The 22453-nt window shown below is 34.8% G+C and overlaps 1 protein-coding gene across 9 annotated transcripts in view; it reads left to right on the top strand.

Moving 5' to 3' along the window:
- ORC4 (origin recognition complex subunit 4) overlaps nucleotides 1-22453 on the top strand; it is a 100712-nt gene that overhangs the window by 50696 nt on the left and 27563 nt on the right. For 6 of the 9 annotated variants that reach the window (XM_017651802.3, XM_037020734.2, XM_037020737.2 and 3 more), the window contains 3 exons: nucleotides 13462-13535; nucleotides 16048-16124; nucleotides 16642-16732. In XM_017651802.3, coding sequence (XP_017507291.3) covers nucleotides 13479-13535; nucleotides 16048-16124; nucleotides 16642-16732 — 225 coding nt within the window. In that variant the 5' untranslated portion in view covers nucleotides 13462-13478. Of the gene's footprint in view, nucleotides 1-13461; nucleotides 13536-14826; nucleotides 15027-16047; nucleotides 16125-16641; nucleotides 16733-22453 lie in introns of all 9 variants that reach the window. The other 3 variants (XM_073241411.1, XM_037020740.2, XM_037020739.2) reach the window with 3 other exon arrangements.

Genomic DNA, 22453 nt, shown 5'->3' with positions numbered 1-22453 from the left:
GACATCTGTCTGGATATTGAGCTATATGTGGAAATAAGTCATTAGTGTTAATTATTTCTTTCCTAGTAATCATTTGTATTGTTGGCCAAACAATTAATCCAAAAATATACTATATAGAGATAGTGAAGTAGAGGTAGAAGCTTTGAGTGAGGGTTTGGAACTGAGAAAAGCACCATGAGAACTATATATCTGCTCGTGTAATCTCAGAACCAGTGAAGGACATGGTTCATAATTCTCAGAAATATATCAACATGTCTTTTTTGGAAAGCATAGGAATGGGTAATTATCATGATAAATAAGCCACTTCAGTTGATAAGTGGAAAGAGTAGATATACACATGATTGAATCTTGAACTTACTCATTTAGTAATCCTGCTTTGGTTAACATGTTTTTAGAAGTCTAAAATTCCAAATATAGTTATGGTAAGTAGTGGTCAATGAATGTATTTCCATGTTTTCACCTTTTAACATCCCTTCAGTTGTAAAGGTGTAAGTTGTAAGGATCTTGATGTCATGGAAAATGTAGATAGACTATTCTAATCAGGCAGCTTCAGGTGACATTTTTATAATTCGTGTCATTTTTGTCCTTTGTAATGAAGGAATAAATTTTACATAGTATGTTCCTGATTTATAATATAGAAGTTGTTTGTAATTGTTGTAGTCATAACAATTCTCCACCTTATGTATCCACCTTTATATATGTGACAGAACTGAGTAGATTGACCTAAGACAGTAGAAATTGACAGCTACAACTGCCACTTATTCGAGCTCACTTATTTGAGACAATACTATAAAACAGTGGTTCCTAGACCTGTTGATACAGCCGAGTCAATTGGAATATTGTGTAGATTCCCAGGCTTATGACTGGGACCCAGAAATAATATTTTTAAAGAACTTTCCCAGGTTATGATGGTATTTGGGAAACTGACACAGAGTAAAAGCAAATACTCAATTGATTCTTTCTGTATGTTTCTAATTGTAGTTTGTTACCTTTGTGTCCCAAGTTTCACTAATGCCAGCCAACTTCCCTTTGCCTTTTTAAAAAATTTTATTTTTATTTTTTTTTGAGTTACATTGAATAAAATACACAAATCTAAGTGAACAGCTCAATGAATTTTGACGTGTATATACTCCTGTAACCATCACCCAGATCAATATCAATCTCAGAATTTTTTCTCCCTCACTTCTTTGCTTTGCATTTTAAAATAAAAAGTAGTAATTTATGAGTTTATACTATGATTTTATGAAGAATAATGATTTATTGGACATACCATGTTATATGCACTGAAATATAATGAATTATAACTAGTTGAATCACATTATAAATGAATTTCAAACTATAACTTAACTGCCCTATTTAACTCTACTACATGGTTCCTAAGAATTTTACAGTTTAATTAAAGAGATAAGAAGAATAATGAGAATTCAGAGGAATTTTAAAGATCTGTTAGTTTTCTCTGTAGCTTTGGCTTTTTCTCTATTGACAACTCCTAGGTGAAAATAAAATATTTGGGTTGCATAGCCACGAAACTTTCCGTTTTAGTAAGAATACCTAGGAGACAGACCACTAATGAAAAACAAATCATATATATTGTTTGTATATATATATATATATAAGTGAATATTCAGTGAATGTTGTGCTTTGTTTGGCTGCTGAATGAGTGTACTGAGTTGAATAGTTTTGTGTGTGCATATTTATACATGGATAAAATGCCATTTATTTTTAGTTATCTGGTTAAGAGTTTTTAATGTCCCGAAATTTAAAGTTCTTTTTTCTTTTTTTTTAATAACTAGTCATTGCCAAATTTGTATTCTGAACCATTTTGTACAGTAGTAATATACATAGAATATAGTCAACTTTAAATCTCATATCAACATACACAGTAAGTTAAGGCAAGTAATTTCCTTGGCTAAATAAGTATTAACTAAGACCAATGCATTGAAACTTCAAGGGGAAGAAAAGGGTTTTTTGTGTTTTTGTTGTTGTTGTTTTTCTGCTGTACTGCTTTTAACAGTTATCTGTGGTGGTGTCACTGGTTTTCAGCGTCTTCATCTCTTTTTGAGCATTGTTTGAAGCACCTAGCCTTTGGCAAAAAGTATCTACCTTCTGTTTATTTTAGCAGTAAATTTCTCCATTCTGTTTTCACCATAGCTGTAAGGATCTCATATATGACACTACTCAAGAAATAAATGTCCAGAGGAAGTGGGCAAACTAAGGCACACCTAAGCTGCTCATGTTTAATAAAAAGAATGTCAATGGCATTTACCAAGAACTCTATGTAGATGGCCTCTGTGACAATCCTGTTTTTTTCTAATTCTAACTGTATATAAGAATAATAACTTGTGTGCTTAAAAGAAAAAAGAGGAGGGGCTTTTAAGAAACAAAAAAGGAAGGAGGTTTCTGATCCTATAGATTGCTAAAGTGTTGCCCTGGGATTTTTTTTAATGGACATTCATCTATTTTGCTCATGTCTTCCTGAACACCATTTATTCTTTTGTCATTGACCACTTACTCGGCATCATAGTACCTGACACAGCCTGTCCAGCAGTGCCACAGCATTGGTGTTTAACCGGTTCTTCCTCACTCATCTTGTGATTGAAACTGTGAGACTGTAATCTTCAGTTAGCTCCATTATTTAGCTGGCTTCATCAGAGCAGATGTCTGTCCTCATATCCTGAATCAAGCACAGCTTTTTTTGACCTTTTTTTATTAGGGGCCTTTCCTGTTGTTTGATAACAGTCTTAAACTGGTATTAGGTTGATAATGTTTATTAAGTATATTTTTTAGGTACTGATTTTTACTTTTAATTTATTTTTTTGGCTAGGCATTTTAATTTGTACCAAAAACTATTGATAAATCAAGAACTATTATAAAAACATTGTCTTCTGTACTGTTAAAACATATATATCAAAACAATGTAAAAATTCTTTGCAGAAAAGAAAGGTTTTTGAGTTTTTCAACCAGACGATGATATATAAATATATCCAGACAAGTGTTTATTTCTGTATTTTCACTCTTTTTAATAAAAAGTGTTCATGAATATCCAGGCAACCAAAAGAATCTACATCTCCCAAGTATATCACAGAACTGCATACTTCTTCGGAATATCCTCAGAAGCTATCTGAATTATATGTTGATAAGACAAAAATTTTTGTTTCTTGTTTGTAACAGGAGGAAGGAGAAGCTCTTCTGACCTTTTGTTTCCCTCTTACATCTTAAGTTTGTGATCTATCTTTCTGTCTAACTGGAAGCTTTCTAGGATGACAAAGCTTGTTTGTTTACTGTGATCAAAGTCCGCTGTCCTTCTGATGCCTTTCTTATTCCAGGATTACTGTTTTCCCCTCATGATCTTCAGATACTCTTTACCTTAGGCTTAGCTTGGTTTGAAGAGATGCTGTCTATACTCATGGTCTGATTATCTTCTGTGATCTCTTATCAGTTTTATCAGCTTTGATGTAGAATGCATAATAATCAAGTCAGTTTTTTCAGTAGCTCACACAAAGTGACTCTGGGCACCATCTGGGAACTTACCAGGAATTCAAAATCTCAAGCTCTACTCTGGGTTTATTAAATCAGAAACTCTAGGGATGCAGCCCAGAAATCATACTCACTTCCAGGTGTTGAATGACTTCCTAGCATAGTGATACAGGGTCCATGTAACTCTGTAGATTGATATACCTGTAATTTCTTATTACCAGTATTTAAAACGGCATTCTTTTATATTGAGGAAAACTTAGTGAATGTATACAGTTGAAGTCTGCCCTCGCAGTGCTGGAGTACCTTACTTGAAGTTACACTTGATACTTTATTGCACTGTCAAAGAAAGACTGTCAAATTATTCACAACAGGAGTCTGATTCTGTGCTCCAGGTTTGTATCTCTAATTGCTCCCCTCTTGGTTCTCTGCAATGTAATATAATTTATAAAGGGTACTCTGTGCTTGGCATATGACGGCATGGTTTAGCAGGTAAACCATTTAATTTAATCCCCGCAGTAACCCTGTGAATTAGATACTACTTTTATCTCAGATTTTATAGAGGAGAAAACTGGGACTCTGAAAGGTTAATTTGCAAAGGTTATGCCGCAGAACCGTAAGTCAAATCTATGCTCAGCTGTTGACAGAGCCCTTCGGGATGCTTGATACTACTGTTGTCAGTTTTCCTAGTCCTGCTTCTCCTTGGCTTTTTCTGAATTCTCATTTATCTTAAATTTTTATGTGCTGGTGGTCTTTTTCCGATTTACTTGCATTTTTTATTTGAATAATGTCCTAAAGTACTTCTTTTATTTCATCACAACTTTAAAATGAATAGGAAGAGTATTCCAAATTACAGTGAAATTAGAAGTCAGGAAATGGAGGACAGTTGGAGTACTTGTATATATCAAGAAAATAAAAGTGTAGATTTGACTAGTAATTTTACTCTTCATTTGAAATACTCCTTTTAATCCTAAAGTCTTAATTGAAGGTAATATAAATAAAATGTGAAATATGCTAATCTAATTCCAGAAGGGAGAACATATTACTATATTATGTGTATTGGTGTGTGTGTGTGTGTGGTATATATAGAATATATAGAATATATATTACTAGCCTTTTATTAAAATGTGTTAACTAGCAGTCTGTCAGTCCAGGATTATGAAAAGATAGAAATAATTGATATTCTTTTTAAAAGATAATTGGCTTTACTTTGTCTTGAATCACTAGACTTGCAGCTTTATAAGGTTTGCAACTTGATTTAAAATTTAAATGTGAAAAGCAGTTTTCATGTGCTTTATCTTTTGTTAATCTTGTGTCTTCTCTGTTAAAAAAAATTAGTTTCTTAAGCAAATTAACTATATTTAACCATTTTAAAATTCCATTGTGGCACTATCATGAGATTTTATTTGTATTATAAAACAAATCACTGTATTTCTGTAAATTATTATTTTATATTTGGCAGTGCTTTTTGAGGGTTATGGCATGTAATTATTCAAAATATAAAATTTGGGTAAGCAATTGATTTAATTTAACCTGGCTCATTTTTGGCAGTTAATTTACCTGTGGACATCCTCCACTGCCTAACAATTATTATTTATCAAATACTTAATTGAAAACCAACTGTATGCCAGGAGTGTACTAGTTGATTTGGATACAATGATAGCATGATTTCTGGGCCCTTCTTTCAAGGAGCCTGTGGTTCTGTGGAACAAATAGATAAGTAAACACAGTTAATCACTCTGTACTAAGTAACTTCTGTGAAAGAGGAAGATAGCATTGAAGGACACATACCTCAGACTTTTCCCAGAGTAGAAATGTCTAGAGGTATCACAGAAAGTATTCCAGAGGAAATACATGTGACCCTTCAACAACACAGGTTGAACTGTACAGGTCCACTTACACATGGATCTTTGTCAATAAATACACTGAAAAATTTTTTGGAAATGTTTTGAAAAAACATTTTCTCTAGCTTACTTTACTATAAGAATACTGTATGTAACACATATACAAAAAATGTTGTTAATCTGTTTATATTTTCAGTAAGGCTTCCTGAACACAATAGGTTGTTACTAGTTAAGTTCTTGGGGAATCAAAAATTATGTGTGGATTTTCAACTTTACAGGGGGTCATTTTCCCTAACCCCCACATTGTTCAAGGGTCAACTGTAATATCTCAGCTAAGACCTGAGGGTGGAGTAAAGCAGGATACAGAAAATTATTGATTGTTCCAGGCAGAATATTAAGAGACAGCTAGTGAGTTATACTGGGAAACTAGTCATTCATAACCTTCCTTTTAAATGATGTTAGGGAATTGGCAGTTTTGGATTTTGGGGGTTGGAGGTGGAATCGAAGGTTTTGTGTGTTTTTTTTTTTTTTGCATTCTGGATGAATTAGGATGTGAATCCCCTCCTAAAATGGCAAATAAAGGAGCAAGATCTCCAGTTGTTAATTTTAAATAAGGTCTTATCCAATTAATATCTCCTAAAGGCTTTTGAAAATCTTTTAAAGTATTTAATTTATCTAATCGCAATTGTAATTTTTGAGGAGAAACATGGGTTTGTTTAATCATTCTTCCTAAATAATTAAAGGGTGGGTTAGTTTGAATTTTTTGTGGGGCCACTATTAACCCATACTCTGATAAGCAAAAAATTAAATCTTGCAGGGCTTGGGATAATTTCCAAAAATCTTTGTGGCTAATTAATATAGCATCCATATAATGTATGCAATAAATATTATTATATTGAAATCTAAATTTTATTAAGGCTGCATCCACAAACTTTTGGCATAGTGTAGGACTATTTTTCATTCCTTGGTGTAGAACTTTCCATTGATACCTCTGATAGGGTCCCTGAAAATTAGAGGAAGGAATACTAAAAGCAAATCTTTTACCATCCTCTGGAAACAAAGGGATGGTAAAAAAAGCAGTCCTGTAAATCTATTACTACAATATGTTCATCCTCAGGAACAGCTGCAGGAGAAGGTAGCCCCAGTTACAGGCTTCTCATGGTTTCCATGGTTAAATTAATTGCTCTTAAATCTTGTAGCAATCTCCATTTTCCTGATTTCTTTTATTTATTTATCTATCTATTTACTTATAATTTTTTATTTTGGTATCATTAATCTACAATTACATGAAGAACAGTATATTTACTATGCACCCCCTTTCATTAGGTCCCCCCTACGAACCCCATTATAGTCACGGTCCATCAGCGTAGTAAGATACTTGTCTTCTCTGTGTTGCACAGCCCTCCCTGTGCCCTCCCCACACATTATATATGCTAATCGTAATGCCCCTTTTCTTTTTCCCCACCCTTATCCCTCCCTTCCCACTCATCCTCCCCAGTCCCTTTCCTTTTGGTAACTGTTAGTCCTTTCTTGGGTTCTGTGATTCTGCTGCTGTTTTGTTCCTTCAGTTTTTGCTTTGTTCTTATACTCCACATATGAGTGAAATCATTTGGTACTTGTCTTTCTCCACCTGGCTTATTTCACTGAGAATAACACCCTCTAGCTCCATCCATGTTGTTGCAAATGGAAGGATCTGTTTTTTTCTTATGGCTGTGTAATATTCCATTGTGTATATGTACCACAATCTTCTTTATCCATTCATCTACTGATGGACACTTAGGTTGCTTCCATGTCTTGGCTATTGTAAATAGTGCTGCGATAAACATAGGGGTGCATCTGTCTTTTTCAAACTGGGCTGCTGTATTCTTAGGGTAAATTCCTAGAAGTGGAATTCCTGGGTCAAATGGTATTTGTATTTTGAGCTTTTTGAGGAACCTCCATATTGCTTTCCACAATGGTTGAACTAATTTACATTCCCGCCAGCAGTGTAGGAGGGTTCCCCTTTCTCCACAAACTTGCCAAAATTTGTTGTTGTTTGTCTTTTGGATGGTGGTGATCCTTACTGGTGTGACGTGATGTCTCGTGGTTTTAATTTGCATTTCTCTGATGACTAGCGATCTGGAGCATCTTTTCATGTGTCTGTTGGCCATATGAATTTCTTCTTTGGAGAACTGTTCAGCTCTTCTGCCCATTTTTTAATTGGCTTATTTGCTTTTTGTTTGTTGAGGTGTGTGAGCTCTTTATATATTTTGGATGTCAACCCTTTATCAGATATGTCATTTATGAATATATATATATTCTCCCATACTGTAGGATGCCTTTTTGTTCTATTGATGGTGTTCTTTGCTGTATGGAAGCTTTTCAGCTTCATGTAGTCCCACTTGTTCATTTTTGCTTTTGTTTCCCTTGCCCGGGGATATATGTTCATGAAGAAGTCGCTCATGTTTATGTCCAAGAGATTTTTGCCTATGTTTTTCTCCAAGAGTTTTATGGTTTCATGGCTTACATTCAGGTCTTTGATCCATTTCTAATTTACTTTTGTGTATGGTGTTAGACAATATTCCAGTTTCAATCAATTACATGTAGCTGTCCAGTTTTGCCAACACGAACTGTTGAAGAGGCTGTCATTTCCCCATTGTATGTCCATGGCTCCTTTATCGTATATTAATAGACCATGTATGTTTAGTTTAATGTCCGGAGTCTCTATTCTGTTCCACTGGTCTGTGACTCTGTTCTTGTGCCAGTACCAAATTGTTTTGATTACTGTGGCTTTGTAGTAGAGCTTGAAGTTGGAGAGCGAGATCCTGCCCACTTTATTCTTCCTTCTCAGGATTGCTTTGGCTATTTGGGGTCTTTGCTGGTTCCATGTGAATTTTTAAACTATTTGTTCCAGTTTGTTGAAGAATGCTATTGGTAATTTGATAGGCATTGCATTGAATCTGTGGATTGTTCTAGGCAGGATGGCTATTTTGACAATATTAATTCTTCCTAGCCAAGTGCATGGGATGAGTTTCCATTTGTTAGTGTCCTCTTTATCTCTTAAGAGTGTCCTGTAGTTTTCAGGGTATAGGTCTTTCACTTCCTTGGTTAGGTTTATTCCTAGGTATTTTATTCTTTTTGATGCCATTCTGATTGGAATTGTTTTCCTGATTTCTTCTAGTAGTTCATTGTTAGTGTATAGGAAAGCCACATATTTCTGTGTATTAACTTTGTATCCTGCAACTTTGCTGAATTCCGATATAAGTTCTAGTAGTTTTGGAGTGGAATCTTTAGGGTTTTTTATGTACAATATCATGTCATCTGCAAATAGTGACAGCTTGACTTCTTCTTTACCAATCTGGATTCCTTGTGTTTCTTTGTTTTGTCTGATGGACGTGGCTAGGACCTCCAGTACTACATTGAATAACAGTGGGGAGAGTCGACATCCATGTCTTGTTCCTGATCTCAGGAAAAGCTTTCTGCCTCTCGCTGTTCAGTATGATGTTGGCTGTGTGTTTATCATGTATGGCCTTTATTATGTTGAGGTACTTGCCCTCTACACCCATTTTGTTGAGAGTTTTTATCATGAATGGATGTTGAATTTTGTCGAATGCTTTTTCAGCATCTATGGAGATGATCATGTGGTTTTTGTCTTTCTTTTTGTTGATGTGGTGGATGATGTTGATGGATTTTCGAATTTTGTACCATCCTTGCATCCCTGGGATGAATCCCACTTGGTCATGGTGTATGATCCTCTTGATGTATTTTTGAATTCAGTTTGCTAATATTTTGTTGAGTATTTTTGCATCTACGTTCATCAGGGATATTGGTCTGTAGTTTTCTTTTTTGGTGGGGTCTTTGCCTGGTTTTGGTATTAGGGTGATGTTGGCTTCATAGAATGAGTTTGGGAGTATTCCCTCCTCTTCTATTTTTTGGAAAACTTTAAGGAGAATGGGTATTATGTCTTCTCTGTATGTCTGATAAAATGCCGCCGTAAATACATCTGGCCCAGAGTTTTTGCTCTTGGGTAGTTTTTTGATTACCGCTTCAGTTTCGTTGCTGGTGATTGGTCTCTTTAGATTTACTGTTTCTTCCTTGGTCAGTCTTGGAAGATTGCATTTTTCTAGGAAGTTGTCCATTTCTTCTAGATTTTCCAGCTTGTTAGCATATAGGTTTTCATAGTATTCTCTAATAATTCTTTGTATTTCTGTTGGGTCTGTTGTGGTTTTTCCTTTCTCATTTCTGATTCTGTTGATGTGTGTTGATTCTCTTTTTCTCTTAATAAACCAGGCTAGAGTCTTATCTGTTTTGTTTATTTTCTCAAAGAACCAGCTCTTGGTTTCATTGATTTTTTTTCTATTGTTTTATTCTTCTCAATTTTATTTATTTCTTCTCTGATCTGTATTATGCTCCTCCTTCTGCTGACTTTAGGCCTCATTTGTTCTTCTTTTTCCAATTTTGATAATTTTGACTTCAGACTATTTATTTGGGATTGTTCTTCCTTCTTTAAATATGCCTGGATTGCTATATACTTTCCTCATAAGACTGCTCGCTGCATCCCACAGAAGTTGGGGCTTTGTGTTGTTGTTGGCATTTGTTTCCATATATTGCTTAATCTCTATTTTAATTTGGTCATTGATTCATTGATTATTTAGGAGCATGTTGTTAAGCCTCCATGTGTTTGTGAACCTTTTTGCTTTCTTTGTACAATTTATTTCTAGTTCTATACCTTTGTAGTCTGAAAAGTTGGTTGGTAGAATTTCAGTATTTTGAATTTACTGAGGCTCTTTTTGTGGCCTAGTATGTGGTCTATTTTGGTAAATGTTCCATGTGCACTTGAAAAAAATGTGTATCCTGTGGCTTTTGGATGTAGAGTTCTGTAGATGTCTATTAGGTCCATCTGTTCTAGTGTGTTGTTCAGTGCCTCTGTGTCCTTACTTACTTTCAGTTTTGTGGATCTATCCTTTGGAGTGAGTGGTGTGTTGAAGTGTCCTAAAATGAATGCATTACATTCTGTTTCCTCCTTTAATTCTGTTATTGGGTACATATGTACTTATAATGGTTATATCCTCGTGTTGGACTGACCCCTTTATCATTATGTAATGTCTTTCTTTATCTCTTGTTACTTTCTTTTTTTTGAAGTCTGTTTTGTCTGATACTTGTACTGCAACACCTGCTTTTTTCCCCCTATTACTTGCATGAAATATCTTTTTCCATCCCTTGACTTTTAGTCTGTGCATGTCTTTGGGTTTGAGGTGAGTCTCTTGTAAGCAGCATATAGATGGGTCTTGCTTTTTTATCCATTCTATTACTCTGTGTCTTTTGATTGGTGCATTCATTCCATTTACATTTGGGTGATTATTGAAAGATGTGTACTTAATTGCCATTGCAGGCTTTAGATTCATGGTTACCGAAGGTTCAAGGTTCGCTTCTTTACTGTCTAACTTAACTCACTTATTGAGTTATTATAAACACTGTCTGATGATTCTTTATTTAGCCTTAGGAGTGCTCCCATTTAGAGCAGTCCCTCTAAAATACCCTGTAGAGGTGGTTTGTGGGAGGCAAATTCCCTCAACTTTTGCTTGTCTGGGAATTGTTTAATCCCTCCTTCATATTTTAAATGATAATCATGCTGGATACAGTATTCTTCATTCAAAGCCCTTCTGTTTCATTGCATTAAATATATCATGCCATTCTCTTCTGGCCTGTAAGGTTTCTGTTGAGAAGTCTGATGATAGATAGCTGATGGGTTTTCCTTTGTAGGTGACCTTTTTCCTCTCTCTAGCTGCCTTTAAAACTCTGTCCTTGTCCTTGATCTTTGCCATTTTAATTATTATGTGTCTTGGTGTTGTCCTCCTTGCATCCCTTCTGTTGGGAGTTCTGTGTGCTTCCGTGGTCTGAGCAACTATTTCCTCCCCCCAGTTTGGGGAAATTTTCAGCAATTATTTCTTCAAATACACTTTCTATCCCTTTTTCTCTCTTCTTCTTCTTCTGGTAACCCTATCATGCTGATATTGTTCCTTTTGGGTCGGTCACACAGTTGTCTTAATATTGTTTCATTTCTGGAGATCCTTTTATCTCTCTCTGCGTCAGCTTCTCTGTGTTCCTGTTCTCTGCTTTCTATTCCATTAACAGTCTGTTGCATCTTGTCCATTCTGCTTTTAAGTTCTTCGAGAGATGATGTTTTATTTCTATAGTCTCCCTCCCTACTTTGTCCATTAGCTCTTGCTTTTTCTCTGCAGCTCCATCAGCATGGTTATGACCTTTATTTTGAATTCTTTTTCAGGAAGATTGGTTAGGTCTATCTCACCAAGCTCCTTCTCAGGGGTTGTCTCTGTTAGTCTGGTCCTGTTAGTCTGGTCTGAATCAAATTCTTATGCCTTTTCATGGCGATAGAGGTAGTTTTGGGGAGTTGGCACATGTGTCAGCTGGGAGAATGTTCCTTCTTGCTAGTTTGTGGCCTTCCTCTTCTGTGAGAATGGTGACCCCTTGCGTCTTTTGCTGGGCAGCTGCGCACAGACGGGTCTCTGATTCTTGCCCATGCTGGTGTGAAGGAAGCTCTGCACAGCTGGTGTGGGCATGGCTGGCCTCAGGCTACTGCTCCGCTATGGCCGGACTGCACCAGAGGGGGAATGGGCAGGAGTCTGTTTATTGCCATGAGGGGCCTCAGAGCTGTGCTGCCGCCCAGGGCGTTAGGGTGCCTGGAGTTCCCCGGGATTCCCAGCAGCTAGGCTGATTTCATTGGGACACTTCCATGCAGCTGTGAGGCCCCTCTCCCTTTAAGACTTTCTAAAAGCATTTGCTTTCCTTCTGTCCCAGGGGCCCCAGCTGCGGGTACCCACTCGCAGATTTTACTTTCCCAGTTCCGTAGTATCCAGCACACCAAGCACTGTGTGTCTGCGCTCCCAGTGCAGAGAGCTAGGGCTGGGTATTTAGCAGTCATGGGCTCCCTCTCCCTCCTTGCTCTGACTCCTTTCCTCCCACCGAGGAGCTGGGGTGAGGGGCGTGCTTGGGTCCCGCCTGGCCATGGCTTGTATCTTACCCCCTTCGTGAGGTGCTGGGTTCTCGCAGATATAGATGTCGTCTGGCTGTTGTACTGTGTCTTCTGGTCTCTCTTTTAGGAATAGTTGTATTTGTTGTATTTTCAAAAATATATATGGTTTTGGGAGATTTCCACTGCTCTACTCATGCTGCCATCTTGGCTCCTCCCTGAATTGAAGGTTTTTTTATGTGAAAGTAGTATCATAAATGGGGTTAAGATTTAGAGAAAATAAAAGAAGTTCCCATGTATTTCCTATCAAGAAATAGTGGTGATTTAAAGTAGAATAGACAGGTAGTGATAGAAATGGATTGGATTGAAATTTTTTAGGCAATAGAATAGACCAATTTTGTTACACGAAATTCTGAAATTGAAAAATTAGGTTTATTCATTTGAATAAAACAATTTGAGAGAAAGATCTACTAAAAAATGATAATATATGAAGTATACAAGCTAAAGAAGGATGATGAGGCTAAGTCATTCCTTGTGAAAACCCATTTCATTGATCCTTGGAATAGTATGCATGAGTAATAGCAGGTTCTACCAAAAATTCTACATCTAAATAATAATAGTCACCTAGGGTTGCATTTGGTACGGACGTGCATAGACATTCAGGCTCTTCTTACTCTTTATGTCTTGTTCTGCTATGATGGAATAGTAAGTAAAATCATAGTATAGAAAGCACCGTATAAGTAGGAGTCCCAGGATCCCCTGCTATAACTTTTTTATTAAGTATTTTGTTTTTGTCTGCAGAAATGTTCATTTTAGAAAATTTGTAGACTAGAGTATAATAAAAGACAAAAAAAGCCCACATATAGTTATATCCAGAGGTAACCACTATTAATATTTTTGTGTATCTTTTATGAATTCTGTTTTGGTACTTAAAAGTATTTTGCATGTTATTTTAAGTTCTTTATAATTTCCTCAGTTGCTATAAAATATTCCATCTAATGTGTTATTTAACCATCCCACTGTGGTTTAATAAACATCAAGAGATTTGAACATTTTTCAGGTTTTAAAACTTGTGTTTATTTTGATTGCATAATAGTCAATTCTTTAAATGGTCTCTTTAAGCCAGTAGTCTTTATTATATTCAACTAAAATTATTAATATTACTTTTTTAAGGATTTCAAGTTGTTGAAATGAGCAGTCGTAAATCAAAGAGTAACAACTTGATACATACAGAGTACCTTTCACAGGTTAGTATATATTTTTTTTCATTCATCTCAAGATCAGAGATGCAACATTGATCAGAGAAATAGTCATTTTCTTGACTTGAATTCTCACTTTAGCACTTTGAAGAGTCACTCTGTCCATTCTCAAAGGGGGAATGTCTTAGACTACTTCTTAATTTTACCCTTTGTCTGTTTTTGGATAATTAGAACTAACTTTACTCATGTCTTCCTAAATGTGTTTTTATTTCAGTTTATTTTAATATTATTTTCAGAGTTTCAAGTTCATTCCTAAGTTTTACTTCTTTTAATAATGTTATAAATGGTATTGTTTTCTAAATTTCATTTTTTAGTTTTACATTGCTGGTGTATCTAAATGCAGTTGATTTTTTTAATGTTTTGTACCCTGCAAACTTGCTGAACTATTAATTCTGATAGTTTTGTAGTATATTCCTTAGAATTTTCTGTGTGTAAGATATATAATCTCCAAAAAGAGATAGTTTTACCTCTTCCTTTCCAATCTGGATGCCTTTCATTTTTTTTTTTTTTTTTTGTCTAATTGCTCCCATTAGAACCTTCAGTAAAATTAAGAGTGGCAAGAACAGACATTCTTGTTTTGTTTTTAATAGTAGGGAAATGCATTCAGTCTTTCACTATAGAATATGATTTTAGCTGTAGGTGTTCATTGATGCCTTTTAATTAATTAAGTTGAGGAACTTCTCTTAGATTCCTATTATATTGAGTGTTTTTTTCATGAATATTTAATATTGTCTTGAGTGCATACTATAGTCCAAGTGCTGGAGCATGTAACTATGTATGTCTCTCTCTTAGTGCTTCCAGTAGGGAATGGGCATTCTACCGTGGCATTTCTATTTATCTGGCTTGACCAGAATTCCTGTTTTTGTTTTTTTGTTTTTGTTTTTGTTTGTAATCAAAACTAAATTTTACTGGCATCTAAGGTCCTTCTTTTGTAAAGAAAAATGTTTAAATCAAAAAAAATTTTAGCTGAAATGTAACTTACTTATCTTTGTAAACTACTTAAGTCTTCCATGTACAGTTTAATTAACTTCTATACCTGTATCTATTTAACCTCCATCTCAGATCACTTTGATTTTTTTGAATATATGTTTTCACTAAGCTTCACTTGATTAACACTATCTTTTATTTTATACATAGTTGTTGATTCTGTTAGACCTTAATAAAGTTTTAAAGAAAATGACTAAGATTTGTCTTTTGATTCCAATGATCTTACCTAAATAGTGGAAAAGACATTATGATTAGTTGAATCTCCACATAAACTCATTTAAATGTTTTACAGATACCATCTATTACTTATGTAATACCTATATTGTGTTAAAGATAACTGCCTTACTTAATCTTCAAAAGAGGCCTGTGAGAAATTGTTATTGCGTCCATTTCATAGATTAAAGAAGTTAAGATTTAGGAAAGACTGACTTTAAAATTCACATAATTGGCTCTTCTGACACCAGTCCTTTTATTCTTTTTTCCTCCATAATGGTAAGTATGGATTATTCTATCCCCAGTGAATAGCCTATGGTACATGTTTTGGTACATTATTTCTTCAGTACATGAAGGATCAGTCCCATGCTGTCAGTCTGGGAGAAGCAAATAATCTTGGAGTCCTCCTGTTTCTGCTAATGGAGCCAAATCTGAAATAACATCTTAAGATTTTTATCCATGTATCAACAGCAGATGCAGAAAAGGAATGGCTTTAATGGTCCATCTTTCTAAAGAATGTGGTAGACATAATTTTTTAGCCCACATTCTCAGGCTAACTCAAAATTTAGCTGTTTACAATAATTTTTTTTTTAATTCATTCTGGTGATTCCTTTTTTTATAGTTTAGATGAATGTGATTTCTTCCATATAATTGAGCATTTCTTTATATGCTGAGTTAATACTATTTTGCAGGTTGTTTCTTGAATGTGTCATTTCTTTCCAAAGATTTGCAGTTTTTTGGGGGCATGGGTTATATTCTTTTAAAATAGTATTACTCTCTGCATCTTATAGGTCCTCAATAACTATAGATTTTTAAACTTACTCCCTCAGAATCCTGACTTTCATGACAGGTGCATATTGACAGGGTTTGAGCTAAAGCCAGTTTTAGATGTGTTGATCTCCGGAGATTGGAGTATGGTGCCATGAACATTATTAAATTAGATTACATTATTAGATTCTTTCCTGTCTTTGTTACTTGGCTGACAATACCTAAAAAAATGAGGTATTTATTCATTCACATGTATTAAAATAGCCCTCAAATTACTGATGTATCTCAGGTAATTCTCCTACTGAAACCTTCACAACTAAATTCTCATCCATTCTCTGGGACTTGAGAACTGTTAATTTTGTCGCTCATGAAAGTGGTGACAGAACTCTTGAAGACAAATTATTTTTTCAGGGAGGTTTGAGTTGATTCAGAAATACCTAATTCTTACTGTTATAAATGTATGTTTGCATTCATTTTTTTATTGCATGTGTAATATTTTCACTTACATTCATTCACTTCTATTTTTTATCAGGTACAAAGAATTTTACGTGAAAGATTTTGTCATCAGAGTTCACACAGTAACCTATTTGGAGTACAGGTACAATATAAGTAAGTTTAGCTATCCACTTGTCTCTTAGGAACTTACTTAAAGATGCCTTTTAGGTTTTATAGCAATTATACAGAAATTGTTGCTTTGTGTCTATCATGAACATCCTGAAGCAAGAGCAGATACAAATATTTCCATAATGAGAAAGCCATTTAACTTTCAATCTTCTGTTGTCTCTGCTATGTGTTATTATAGAGAGAATTCTGAGCTTCTTCCATCTGGCAACCAGGTATGGAGTAAAAGGTCCTAACAGTTGCCACTGTTGTCCCTTGTCTCATACTATCATAAAGACCAAGATACTTCAAACTTACTTGGTGTCCTTTTGAGGTTTCCAGAGAATTAGTATTGGCCAGCCATCTCTTCCGTGTAGGACTAATTAGACCTTAAGTCGTGTGCCCGAGGGAGAGTAAAAAGGAATGCTTGTTTTCTGTGCATATTCAAGTTAGCTTTAAAAAAATATTAGCTAGTGAATTATTACAGCCTTCCTTTTTAAATTTTGGTGTATTTATTTCATTTCAGACACTTAATTGAGCTGCTAAAAAGAACTGCTATCTGTGGAGAAAGTAATTCTCTTCTCATTATTGGACCCCGAGGATCAGGAAAGACCATGGTAAAGCTGTTGATTTCTGGTGTTTCTTTGCTTTGGTAGGCATGTGATGATTCTTACAGACAACAGTGAAAATGTTTTTTATTGTTTTGTTACTGACATTTAGCTTTTTTTTTTTTTTCTTTAAATCATAGAACACATACAAAAAAGCCTTATAAAGTTAAGGTAGTATATTTGAGTTGAGTATATCTTTTTTTTACCTTAGTTTTCCCCACCACAACAAATTTTCAGTTGATGTTTGTTCCATAATGGTTCTTTGTCCCTGAAGAATTAGTTGTTGCCAGTGGAAAAACTAGCATTTACTGAGCTGTACATTGGGCTTTTAATCTGTGTTTACACCAAACATACAAGTTAGGTATTGTCCCTGTTTATAGATTAGGTAACTATCATACTGTGCTACAATGCATTCTTTTTATTTCCCCCATTATTTTATTGTTTATTGTTTAACCCTAACTCACGCAATTTTTCATGTGTACAGTCACATCTTCTAGAATTCTCTTCTACTTTACATCTTTATTATATTTGCTTGGTTACCCTCCCAAAAAAATTATTTTTCCTTCTATATACCACTATTTCTTTATTCTTGAGTTATTGTGATTTTCCTTTGTATTTGACTTTATTGCTATTACGGGTAGTTTCTACAGCAGAACTATGTGACTAGTAAGTTGCTATCAGTGATTATTAACAATAGAAAAACAGCAAAGTGCATACACAGAAACAGTCACAGAAATTAAATATGAATAGGTCTAAACTTATAAACATGTATAATTTCACTCATAATTAAGTAATTTAAATGAAAACTATAGCTGTTTTTTTTCTCAGGTTGACAGAAAACACATAGGATTTGATTGCACACTGAATTTGTGAACTTATGGGAAAATAGAACACATGTCCCTGATGGTAGTGTAACTGATGCAAATAGAATTAGGCAAAATCTAACCATACTACAAATGCATGTGCCCCTTAACTCAGCAGCAGCATTTATAAGAACCCACACTTAGGAAATGATATATGTACAAAGTTACTCATTGTAGCTTATTTGTTAGTGAAAGTTGTCAAACAACAGTAATGCCTATCAACAGGGTACTGGTAAATAATTCATGGGTACACCCATCTATATAATAGACTATTATGCAGCAATAAAGAAGAATAAGGAAACATTTGTGTATAGTCCATAAAAAAAAGGGAAGAGAAAAATTCATGTATCTATTGGTTTGTATGTGGACCCAAAATTCCCTGAAATTTTAAACAGTCATACAGTGGGTTATTTGTTGAGGGGAATAGGACCTAGGCAAACAGGAACAGGGCTAGGGATCTTCTCCCTATTAATCCTTTTATAATTTTTGATATGTGGACTGTATGACCATACAATCTATTTAAAAAACTAAAGAAAGAAAAGTTGGTTGAAGCCTGGGGTGTGGTAGGGACCTAATAACTTGGTTAACAGAACAAATCACTAAAGCCATCTAGACAATAGAAAAATAAGAGGAAAAGGAACTTTAAGAATATTGTAAAATATGAAAAAAGTATTTTAAATGCATCACAAGTTTTTTCCACATCACTTACAATATGCTGGGTTTGAATTTTTTTCCCCCTTTGGAATTATATTTGATTTCTGTTTTGTGGGAAAAGCTCAGGGGCAGACTTTTCTTTTTTGCCTTTATAAACTGCTATATCAATCTGGATAGTCTAGATCATGCAGTCATAACAACCCTCACTCAGTATCTGGACACAGTAGAAGTATACTGTTTGCTTTTGTGTTAACTAAAAGTATTTGATGAACATTAATGATGACCACTAGAGCTAATTTGTTTTGAGTTTGTGTTGGTTATAAAATTGATAACACCAAAACTGGACTTCATGTAAGAAAATGAAACTGGATTACTGTCTAACTCTATACACAAAAGTAAACTTGAAATGGATAAAAGACCTGAATGTAAGTCATGAAATGATAAAACTCTTAGAAATAGGCAAAATCTCTTGAATATAAACATGAGCAACTTTTTCCTGAACATATCTCCTCAAGCAAGGGAAACAAAAGTAAAAATGAACAAATGGGACTACATCAAACTAAGAAAGTTTCTTTATAGCATAGAGTATCATCAGTAGAACAAAAAGGCATCCTACAGTATGGGAGAATATATTCGTAACCAACATATCCGATAAGGGGCTAACATCCAAAATATATGAAGAGCTCACATGCCGCAACACCCAAAAAGCAAATAACCCGATTAAAAAATGGGCAGAGGATATGGACAGACACCTCTCCAAAGAAGAAATTCAGACAACCAACAGGCACATAAAAAGATGCTCCACATCGCTAATCATCAGGGAAATGCAAATTAAAACCACAATGAGATATCACCTCACACCAGTTAGAATGGCCAACATCCAAAAGACAACAATCAACAACAAATGTTGGCAAGGATGTGGAGAAAGGAGAACCCTCCTACACTGCTGGTGGGAATGTAAAATAGTTCATCCATTGTGGAAAGCAATATGGAAGTTCCTCAAAAAACTAAAAATAGAAATACCATTTGACCCAGAAATTCCACTCCTAGGAATTAACCCAAAGAAAACAAGATCCCAGATTCAAACAGACATATGCACCCCTATGTTTATTGTGGCACTATTTACAATAGCCAAGATATGGAAGCAACCTAAGTGTCCATCAGTAGATGAATAGATGTTGTACATATACAAAATGGAATATTATTCAGCCATAAGAAAGAAACAAATCCTACCATTTGCAACAACATGGATGGAGCTAGAGGGAGTTATGCTCAGTGAAACAAACCAGGCAGAGAAAGACAAGTACCAAATGATTTCCCTCATTTGTGGAGTATAACAACAAAGTAAAAACTGAAGGAAAAAACAGCAACAGACTCACATAACCCAAGAAGGGGCTAGCGGTTACCAAAGGGAAAGGGGGTGGGGAGGGCAGGCAGGAAGAGAGAGAGAAGGGAATTAAAGGGTGATGAGCACACATAATGTAGGGGGGGTGCACGGGGAAGGCAGTATAGTCCAGTGAAGACAAGTAGTGAGTATGTAGCTTCTTACTACATTGATGGACAGTGTCTGTAATGGGGAATGAGGTGGGGACTTGATAATAGGGGGGAATCCAGTAACCACAATGTTGCTCATGTGAAACCTTCATAAGGTTGTATATAGATGATAACTTAATAAAAATTTGGTAACTGCAAATTTTTAAGCCTTCTTAATACGAACTCATATCTTTCTTCAGTAAAGGAAAATTTTTTTTCCTAGTTTTCATTTTAACTCCAGAAATTCTATATAAATGTTTGAAGAAGACTTTTTTTTAGTTACTACAATTCTTCAAGAAGCCTGTAGTGATACTCATATCAGTACAGGAGTAAATGAGGTATAGGAAATCAATACATTAGACCTATTATTCTATCTCAAACTGTATATCTTAAAACAACATTACAACAGAGAAGTTGAATATCAGTGATTTGTGCATCAAAGTGGCAAGCCTAACTAACAATACAATCTCAGCCGCTAATGACTCAATTTATTCTGAACTTCATCTTGGAAGTGTCTCCCTAAAAGCATGGAGGAAGTTCAGAAAAAGGAAATAGATCTAATGAACACTTTTAAAAATGTTTAAGTAGATACATATTAAAACTATACTCTGTTTCACTAGTAAACTGGCTAAAATGGATACATTTTTTAACAGGAAAAGTAAACAGATGGTACAGAGAATTCCTGTATTACCCTCCAACACACAAACACAATTTCCCCTATTGTTAACATCTTGCTTTGGGTGTGGTACAGTTTTTAAAAATGACATACCAATATTGATGCATTATTATTAACTAAAATCTGTTGACACTAAGGTTCACTCTGTGTATTGTGCAATTTTGTACAAACGAATTATGTCACATTATCTACCATCTCAGCACCTTACAAAATAGTTTCACCACTGTAAAAATCCACTGTGCTTTACCTATTCATCATCCCACCCCCCAACCCCTGGCAACCACTGGTCTTTTTATTGTCTCCATAGTTGTGTCTTTTCCAGAATGTCATATAGTTCGAATCATGCACTATATCACTTTTTCAGATCGGCTTTTTCTACTTAGCAATATGCACTTAAGGTTCCTCCATATCATTTCATAATTTGACAACTCATTTCTTTTAATTGCTGAATAATATTCCATTGTATGAATGTACCACTGTTTATCCATTCACCTATTGAAGGACATCTTGGTTGACTCTCATTTTTGGCAATTATGAATAAAGCTACTATAAGAATTTGGTGCAGGTTATTTTGTAGATGTAAGTCTTCAACCTAGGAACATAAGGTGCTCAACTTAGGAATGACAGTTGCTGGATCATACGGTAAAACTGTTCAGCTTTATAGGAAGCTGCCAATTTGTTTTTCAAAGTGGCTATACCATCTTGCTTTCTCACCAACAGTGAACAAGAATTTCTGTTGCTTTGTGTCCTCACCAGTATTTGGTATTATCATTTTTTTTTTTAATTTTAGCCATTCTAGTAGAGAAGCAGTGGTATCTCATTGCTATTTTAATTTGTAATTCTCTAACAGTGTGTGATACTAAGCATCTTTCCATATGCTTATTTTTCATCTGTATGTTTTTGGTGAGGTATTTTATGACCACTTTTAAATTGGGTTGTTTCTTTTCTCATTGATATGTTTTAAGAGTTCTTTGTAAATTCTGGATATATCAAAGATGTGTTTTGTAAATATTTTCTTCCACTCGGTGGTTTTTCTTTTAATTCCATTAACATTGTCTTTGGGAGAACATTAAGTTTTTAATTTTAAAATGTCCAGCTTATTAATTATATCTTTCATATGTGATTTTGGTATTGCATCTAAAACTTCATCACCAAACCCAAGGTCATCTAGGTTTTCTGTTATATTATCTTCTATAAGTTTTTGAGTTCTTCATTTCATATTTAGGTCTGTGATTAATTTGAGTTAAATTTTGTGAAAGATTTATGTCTGGATTCATTTTTTTGCATATAAATATCCAGCTGTTCCAGCACTATTTGTTGAAAAGGCTATCTATTCTTCACTGAATTACCTTTGCTGCTTTGTCAAAGAACAGTTGACTGTATTTGTGTGCGTCTGTTACTGGGCGCTCTGCTCTGTTCCCCTGATCTGTTTGTTCTTACATCACACTGTCTTGATTACTGTAGCTTGATAGTAAGTCTTGAAGTTGGGTAGTGTCATTCTTCGACCTTCATGCTTTTAAGCAATACTGTCTTGGGTATTGCGGGTACTTTGCTTTTCCATATTAACTTTAGATCTAATCAGTTTATCAATATCCATGAAATACTGGGAATTTTTGTGTTTAATTGTGGGATTTCATGTTCCATCTGTAGATCATATTGGAAAGAATTGGTTTCTTAGCTAGATTGAGTCTTCACATTTATGAACATGGGATATTTTTCCGTTATTCAGGTCTTTTATCAGGGTTTGGTGGTTTTCCTCAGATAGACCCTATATATATATATTTTTTTAGATTTATGTCCTAGAAATTTAAATTTTTTGGTGCTAATGTGAATCATGTTTTTAATTTCATATTCCAAATGTGTTTTGCTCATAAATAGGAAAGCAAGTGACTTTTTTATTATCTTGTATCCTACAACCTTGCTATAATTGAGTATTTGTCAATTCTTTGGGATTTCCTGCACAGACAGTTATGTCACTGCAAACAAAGCAGTTTTATTTCTTCT

This window comes from Manis javanica, chromosome 7, assembly GCF_040802235.1.
Source record: "Manis javanica isolate MJ-LG chromosome 7, MJ_LKY, whole genome shotgun sequence".
NCBI lineage: Eukaryota > Metazoa > Chordata > Mammalia > Pholidota > Manidae > Manis > Manis javanica.
Note: the sequence above shows the minus strand (reverse complement) of the source record. Positions and strands in the feature narration are given on the sequence as shown.